Source organism: Anopheles bellator, chromosome 2 (assembly GCF_943735745.2).
Source record: "Anopheles bellator chromosome 2, idAnoBellAS_SP24_06.2, whole genome shotgun sequence".
Classification (NCBI taxonomy): Eukaryota; Metazoa; Arthropoda; class Insecta; order Diptera; family Culicidae; genus Anopheles; species Anopheles bellator.
In genome coordinates this window covers 17,954,479-17,962,748 of record NC_071286.1, presented here as the reverse complement: position 1 = coordinate 17,962,748, position 8,270 = coordinate 17,954,479, and the positions used below count along the sequence as shown (strand labels likewise).

At 54.1% G+C, this 8,270-nt stretch overlaps 3 protein-coding genes across 3 annotated transcripts; 1 reads left to right on the top strand and 2 right to left on the bottom strand.

The window, feature by feature from the left end:
• Positions 1-794: 794 nt before the first annotated feature.
• LOC131212290 (NADP-dependent malic enzyme) lies at positions 795-3,309 on the top strand. The gene is made up of 2 exons (XM_058206095.1): positions 795-2,503; positions 2,574-3,309. The coding sequence occupies exons 1-2, from the start codon at positions 961-963 to the stop codon at positions 2,735-2,737; spliced, it is 1,707 nt and encodes a 568-aa protein (XP_058062078.1). The 5' UTR covers positions 795-960; the 3' UTR covers positions 2,738-3,309.
• Positions 3,302-4,265, bottom strand: LOC131212291 (uridine diphosphate glucose pyrophosphatase NUDT14-like). The gene is made up of 2 exons (XM_058206096.1): positions 3,905-4,265; positions 3,302-3,849 (listed from the first exon to the last, which is right to left on the bottom strand). Exons 1-2 carry the CDS (start codon positions 4,095-4,097, stop codon positions 3,404-3,406), a joined length of 639 nt encoding a protein of 212 aa, XP_058062079.1. The 5' UTR covers positions 4,098-4,265; the 3' UTR covers positions 3,302-3,403.
• Positions 4,266-4,593: 328 nt separating this feature from the next.
• On the bottom strand, positions 4,594-6,919 carry LOC131209113 (synaptic vesicle glycoprotein 2B-like). Its single transcript, XM_058202102.1, has 5 exons — positions 6,230-6,919; positions 5,884-6,168; positions 5,399-5,819; positions 4,908-5,327; positions 4,594-4,842 (listed from the first exon to the last, which is right to left on the bottom strand). Exons 1-5 carry the CDS (start codon positions 6,552-6,554, stop codon positions 4,677-4,679), a joined length of 1,617 nt encoding a protein of 538 aa, XP_058058085.1. The 5' UTR covers positions 6,555-6,919; the 3' UTR covers positions 4,594-4,676.
• Positions 6,920-8,270: the final 1,351 nt, after the last annotated feature.

The following is an 8,270-nucleotide window of genomic DNA, read 5'->3' as shown; positions in this document are numbered from 1 at the left end:
TCCCGAGGAATCTTGGCCTGGGACAACTGTCACATGACCTTGGCGGTGAAGGCATGCGTTACTTTGTTTCTGATGGGCAGCCGAGAGCAAGACGGCGCGATAGCGCGAGCTCAAGCGAGAGAGTGAGAGAGGTTTATCTATTTGACACTAACCACGGCAACGGTGGCCTTCTCCGTTTTCGGCGGCGCACATGCGTAGAATGCGTACTAGAAGTAAACAAACGCATCGTCCCAAAGGTCACTTACCCGAGAGAGGACCGCTGTCGAATTGATAAGCCACCGGAACTGAAGGATACCGGAAGGATGAAGCCGTTGAGTGAATCGATCGGTGATAACAAATTAGCACAAATTAGCGGCTGGCACCTCGCGGTGGCCTTCTTGTGTAGATTATGTAAACAAGGCCAACAGACGGGCTGCCTTTGCCTTTGCGATTCGTTCAACAGATGCAGGACAGGGATTCTATTTTCGGGGAGAAGACATTTGATTGGTCGCTCTGTGCCGATTGTTACCGTGTTGCCGCGAGTGGTCGGTTATTAATAGAGCCAACACCGCCAGCCGGCCGGATGAGAATCGGTGGGCAACGGATCTGTTGATGATTTCGAGTCTGGGCGGAATCGGCGCGAAACCTCGACCTTAGGAGGTGGTAATCGAAATGTATCCGCAGTGGAACCTATCCCAAGGTTCAACGGGCACGGGCCCTTTTCCACCCGAAACCGAGGGTTGCCCTTAAAGTTTGTCACCAACCGCTTATATTTAGACCGACCAACCGATTCACCGATGTTGTTCCTCTCTCTCCCTCATTTGTAGACTAAATGCCAAACAGACCGTCGATGCACTGCGGACACTGGTGACGGCTTCGCCGAAGAAGTCGCCTCTCCCGAGGGCGGCCACGACGGCAGCGGTGCAGGCGCTCCAGACGCGCGAGTACCATGAGGTCACGGGCGACATTATCGTGCCGTCCATGGTGCAGGGTATCGACCATTTGCGCGATCCGCGCCTAAACAAGGGCCTGGCGTTCACGCTGGAAGAGCGTCAGATCCTTGGCATCCACGGTCTGCAGCCGGCCCGCTTCAAGTCGCAGGAGGAGCAGCTGGAACTGTGCCGCATCTCGATCTCGCGTTACCAGGAAGATCTGAACAAGTACCTCTACCTGGTGGATCTGCAGGATCGTAACGAGCGGTTGTTCTTCCGCCTGATCTCGGAGGACGTGGAGAAGATGATGCCGATCGTGTACACGCCGACGGTCGGATTGGCGTGCCAGAAGTTCGGTCTGATCTATAGGCGGCCGCGTGGCCTATTCATAACGATCAACGACCGAGGCCACGTCTTTGACGTTCTGCGTAACTGGCCCGAGTCGGACGTGCGTGCCATCGTTGTGACGGACGGCGAACGTATTCTGGGTCTCGGTGATCTGGGTGCCTGTGGTATGGGCATTCCGGTGGGTAAGCTGGCGCTCTACACGGCCCTGGCCGGCATTCCGCCCCACCAGTGCCTGCCGATTGTGATCGACGTCGGTACGAACAACAAGGACCTGCTGGAGGACCCACTGTACATTGGGCTGCGGCACCAGCGGGTGCAGGGCAAAGAGTACGACGACTTTATCGACGAGTTTATGCAGGCCGTGGTAAAGCGTTACGGCCAGAACACGCTCATCCAGTTCGAGGACTTTGGCAACCACAATGCGTTCCGCTTCCTAGACAAGTACCGCAACACGTACTGTACGTTCAACGACGACATCCAGGGAACGGCTTCGGTGGCCGTGGCCGGTCTGCTGGCCTCGAAGCGCGTCACCAACAAGCGTATCTCCGAGAACACGTTCCTCTTCCTCGGCGCAGGCGAGGCCGCCGTGGGCATTGCGGACTTGGTGGTGAAAGCGATGCAGGCCGAGGGCACTGGCCTGCAGGAGGCACGCGATAAGATTTGGATGTTCGACATCGATGGCCTGTTGGCGAAGGGTCGACCGGAGGGACGGCTCGGTGGCCACAAGGCGTACTACGCCAAAGACCACAAGGTAATGAAGAACTTTGCGGAAGTCGTGAACGAGGTGAAACCGTCGGTGCTGATCGGTGCGTCCGCCGCGGGCGGAGCGTTCACGCCCGAGATTCTGCGGGCCATGGGCCAGTACAACGATCGTCCGATCATTTTTGCGCTCTCCAACCCTACTTCGAAGGCAGAATGCACGGCGCAAGCGGCGTACGACAACACGGAGGGTCGTTGTATATTCGCTTCCGGTTCACCGTTCGCGCCGGTCAAGTACGGTGGCAAGACATACGTGACGGGACAGGGCAACAATGCGTACATCTTCCCGGGTGTAGCGCTCGGTGTGATCGTCACCGGAACGCACCACATTCCGGAGGATATGTTCCTGATCGCCGCTCAGGCCGTTGCCGATCACGTGGCCGACTCCGATATCGAGATGGGATCGCTCTACCCACCGCTCAGTGCCATCAAGGAGTGTTCCATGGAGATCGCTGTTGGCGTCACTAACTTCGCGTACCAGAAGGGTAAGAATTGACGGGTTAACGGAGACAGAGTGCAGAAAAGGGGCTTTAACATGTCATATTTATCCCCCAGGGCTCGCTTCCACCTATCCGGAGCCGCAGGATAAGGAGGAATACATCAAGTCGCATCTCTATAACTACAACTACGAGAGCGCCATGCCCGTCACATGGCCATGGCCGAAACCGCAGGAGGTGGCCAAAACTCGGGAAATCAATCCGACCAAACTGCAGGCCTAAACGGACCCTCCTGCAACGCACCCACCCACCCACTGTGTCACCAGTATTTATGTTCTCGATCTTTGCTCATTTATTTATTTTAATCACCACCCACCCCTCGTCGATCGGACGCGGTGGGAGCTTGGCCTGTCCCTCTTTACCCTCTTTCGTTCCTTAGTGGCGGAAAAACTGTTGAAAACAGAGCGTAAACGATGTTCCTTTTTAGTGAAATGAAGATCGCTGACCCGGTAGTCTAATTTTCCCACGCGACCCTCGGGGTGGCGGTTCCATCGTCTTTCGATGTGTGATTTTTCGCTGGATCGCGGAACAAACCTCCCCCCATATGGGACGGGAGGGTCCGGTACACGACCACGGAGCGGCAGACGAGGTTCCGATCGTTTTTATTTTAGTGTGTGACTGGCCGAAGATGTGTTAGGAAATCACGTGTTACAGGCATCCAACGTTAGCGGCCGTTCCGTTTGGCTTTGTTACGTTTCAGAAACGTTATCAAATGGTTAAACGATTGAAAAAGGCGCGTGTTATCAGAAATGGTGGAGAGTAAATAAATTACAATGTTTGTTCCGACACACGAACGCATTTGTGTTTCTATTTTATTTCCCGTCGCGAAACAAGAGGAACAACCTTTGCGGCGTCTTGACGCCGACCTATCACAGTGCTGTTCATAGATTAGACACCTTTCGGAGCCCGGTTCGTGAGAAACCAGAGCAATCCGAACAGAAACGAAGGCGGACTGGTGATGACGGTTCCCTTCGTCGTGAGCTTTCGCGCGTCGTCGATGTCGTACTCGACTACGTCGATAATTTCGTCACCGACACCGCCGCCAGCCGTCGATACCTTATCCGCATCCGTGACCTCCGTATAGAACAGCGTCAGTTGGGCACCGGAAGTGCCAACATCGCACCGATAGCTCACGATTTCCTCCAAACGCTCCACCGGGACATCGTATCCGCACTCCTCCAGAACCTCCTCGCGGGCTATTTCCGCAATCGACAGCGGTTTGTCGATGATGCCCGCGCACAGCTCCATCGTTACGCCGATTTCGGGTGGATACTTCTTCATGTCGATATTGCCCGGTTCCACTCCGTCTCGGCTGAGGATCGAATGGTAAACGGCTGAAAATGAGGACAGCTATAAAAACGGATCACTACACTCACTCGCATCGCTTACCTGGGCGGAACTGTTTTACAAACACCAGCTTCTGGCGGGTCACGTTGAAGATCAGAATGGACACGGAATCGTGTACTTTCAGCAGGTCCCACGACTTTTGCTTCCCATTTTGCGTGTAATGGAAGCGGAATGGTTTCACGTACGGCGAGTCAGCGGGCAACGGTCCATATCGGATGTCGGTGATATCGTTCATGGCGAAATAACGCACGATACACAGCGGCCACCAGTGAAACGCTGGGCGAGCTACGAAAATATAACTATCCTTGAAAAAGGTGAGCTGACAGAAGCGATATTGATATAACAAAGCCTTGGAAAAATATTGGAAAAGTAGGCAATGTATGGCAACTGGAAGGGAAGGAAAATTACCGGTGCAAAACAAAAACATTGCGTTGACATTTCCCAACTGACAGCAGCGCCGACGTTACGCACCGTAACGCTGTGACGTCGTAACACGTGACTTAATACAATTATTGTTCTGTTCATTTGCGTTTGTTTTGAAACAAATATGCAATACAATGTGTGGCAGACATTGTTGCTGTGCTGTGTTGAGTTAAAGGTTCAAAATAACTATATTGAAGCAACAGTTTCATCAAGCATTAAATCAGCGTCACATTTACTACCAATACTCGCCGGCAGGGGTCGCCACAGTTCTTTTTCAAAAAGGTACCGTTAAGTTTCCCATCGCTGGGTGACGGCGATGACTACGAACAATATGAATTTATTTACACAGCGAAAATATGATTAAGTACGTTGCCCCGTGCAGGATGGGGCATCACTTTTTCGGCAACAAAAACGTTAAGGCCGCACATAGAAACAGCAACGCGGAGAGCATGTAGAACGTGATCGGGCAGTTTTGCAGCATCAGCAGACCGATGACGGCGCTCGCCACAAAACAGCTCAGACGCCCAACCATGTTCGTCAGTGCGACGGCCATCGCTCTGAAAGAGAGCAAAACAGTTAAGTAACCCCACGGTAGTAGCGAAACGGCGAACGGTAGTCTCACCTGACGTTTGTGGGGAAAATTTCAACCACGTTCGCGTTAACGAGCAGCACACAGTACCCGGCAAATACTATCTCCAGGCAGAAGAAAATGGAGACCGTGTAGGAGTTGCTGATGAACTGCAGCGCAATTCCGCAGACACCGGCCACAATGCAGTTGAACACCATCATAACCTTCTGGTTGAAGCGACCCAGAATGGCCGAGGTGATTAGCGCGTAGCCAGCCCCGAAGATGCCCAGCACCATGGTGTAAAGGAACGTTTCGAACTGCACCTCATCATTACAGAGATTATCGAACTCGGTAACGATCGGTTTGGTGGCGTCGTTCTGCAGTATGTCACACACTTTCAGTTCCGTAGCGTTGCTGCCCTGAGAGTAGATTTGATTCATTATGTCCGGGAACCACAGCCCAAGCCCACCGTATCTGGAAAGAGATCCGAAGCAAAGGCACGTTATGTGGCTGCCGTTTCACTGAAGAGCACCGCTTTGACCTACATTGCAAACGCTCCGATATTGTGCACGCAGCAAATGATAAAGTAGAACAGGAAGGGCAATTTCAGGATCGGAATGGTCTGGTCCTTAATCGAACGCCACAGGCCTCCCGAACCCGGCTTGCCCTGGTTGTCTCTTGCGGTGGCGTCTTCTGGATCCAGGCGGAGCTTCGTGACGCTGTACGTGGCCCCTGCCGGGCCGGACCGGTGGTTGAGTCGGTAAATCATCCTGAGCACTTCCAACGCTTCCTCGCTGCGGCCCTGTGATAGCAGGAACTTGGGACTTTCGGGACAGAAGCAGAACGCAATACCGTTCAGAAACCCAGGTAACGTGTTGACGATGAACAGCAGTCGCCACGGCTTAAACTCGTACGATCCACCGATCGGAATGACCCAATCGTACGAGAGAATCCACCAGCCGACGACTGAAATATAGCAACAGGTTACCATTGTCCGGGAAGATTCCTTGTAGGACACCGTAAGACTCACGCGAAACGTAGATAATGCCCACGCCACCCCAGACGGATGCGAAGGACAGCATTTGACTCCGTCTGCTCGGCGTGGTGAACTCGCCCAGATAGGCGTACACCGTAGAGGCGGGTGCGGCCACGCAGACGCCCGTCAGGAACCGCAGGACCAGTAGCGACACGAACCCACTCGCCAGGCAGGACATGGCCCCGAAAAACGATGTGCCAAACAGTGCGTACTTCAGGACGACCTGGCGTCCCTTCGTGTCCGCCAGGTAACCCCAGAAGTAAGATGAAAACATGGTTCCTACGGGGAAGCCGGGGCTCAGTTGATGGTGCGACGTGCGAAGAGGGCCGAGGGAACTCACCGAGAAAAACGGCCCCTCCAACGATGCCCTTCTGTCCGGCGTCCAGATCCAGATCGCACTGGGCAGCGGGCAGGATGATGCTCATGCCCATAGCCTCGTTGAGCGATGACATCATGCCGAGCCCGGAAAGGATCACCAGCACGATCTGAACCCGCCCGAATCCGGCCTGCTCGAGTGCTTCGTCAAAACTGTGCCCATCGGACTGCTGCTGCTGTGGTGACGTTTTCCCGTTTTCCACCGTAAACACCATGCTGATACCTACCGGAGGACCTAGCACCTTACGCACATGGAAGCTGGACGAAGGAAGACGGGTTTTCCACTTCATATGGGCTCGCAGCGGAGCAGATTGTTGCGGCCGTCGTCACGCGGTGTCGATTTGTAACTGAGAGTACGGTACGAGCATGGCCCGTGGCTCACGGGGAGACTGTGATTATTCAAAATCACCACGGTAAACATGGTAAGCACCTTTGGCCCTATCTGCAACGTACCCTCGTTGGCGAATTGCTGGCTTATCAGTAATGCGCGCACCATGCGTAGCGGCCCGTGAGTTAGATGAGTGACGTGCGCGAAATGTACATAAAATAAACGTGCGGCAGGACCAAGATCATGCCAGTCCCTCGCGCTCACACCACAAAAGCTGCTGGACGCAATTAAATGTGGTCTGGTTGGAACGAACACAACCGTGTTTTAAATATCTTGCAAATCATTCGTCAAATACGCCGGTCGGTAACGACTTAGGAGAGTGACGAAAAACTTAAGAATTGACTGTGATTGCACCACGTTTGGAGAACTCAGTGAAAGTGTCTGCGATGGGTTACGAACAACACAACGTTTGATATTGGACGATCGGATAATCGAGAGTAGTGGAGCGGCCGCAGGTCAACAATCGCAGGGCTCAAGTGGTACTTATGTGAGTGCGCCGACTGAAGGCCGATGCGCACCGCTACGCACTGCTCTGGAAAGCAAAGTTCCTGCTAGTAAGACCCGTGCCAGAGCAACGCACACAGGGTAAAGAACCTAGAACCGAAAGGAAAGTTAAAGCACTAAAAAACCAATCACTTGACGGCAGCAGCTGATCGTCCGGACCGAATAGGACCGCAATACTGAAATGTCAACAGTGGGCACGTCGACGCCAGCTGTTCCGAGGTGGTAGTAGTTACACTCTGAATGTGAGTCGAAAGTAAACAGCGGTGCGTGCAATCAGCTGTGTGCAATCTACGTCCATCCTCTGACCCGAGAGAGAGAGAGAGAGAGAAAGCTGCTGATAAGCCCGAACCGGCTCAATTTAGAGATTAGCCGATCGCAGGATGATCGTCAGCCATGTTTCGAACCGTTTCGAAATACGGACGAATGGATTGCGATATTTTAACGGAATGGAACTCCCGAGAGGCCGACGTTCCTAACGCGCCGTTCGTGTTTAGCCTATCTGTCTAAATAGCGTGGTCGTTCTGCAAAACATGTCCGCAACCGAAACTACCGGGCCGTTTGCTCCGTCCGAGGCGCACTCATTTCCCAGCATCCCAATTGGCCTTCGCCACGATCCGATCATAGACCGTTTATAATAGGCGTGTCGACGGTGCATGTCCTTTTCCATTCGGGTGACAAGATGTGCTGCCGGAGCGGTTGCTTCACCTCGCTCGCTCCCGCGAGCAACCCACCCGGGCCCCACGGCCTCCCCCCGGGGGGAGACGCTAATTTGCTCACCCAAACGGCTGGCTGGGCTGTGTTTCCCTTTCCGCGCGCGTTCGATTTTCCACCGCGAGGGACCCGCGCAAAACGGTGCGACTCTCGACACTCGTTCGATTATTGGCCGTGCACGAGCTTCTTCGGGGGTGTGCACCGCAACCTGGGCACCCCCGGACGCACCCCCTCCCCGAGGGCAGCAAGAGAAAAGTGGCCAATGGGCAAACGGTAAGGATAGGACTGGTTGTGCTGAAAACTGGGTTGGCATCGCCGCGGACGGTCGATGTGATCGTGTGCCCTTTGCGACCAGGCGCGCCCCCCAGCCAGCATGGGAAAGGTGGGCTTCACGACCCGATCC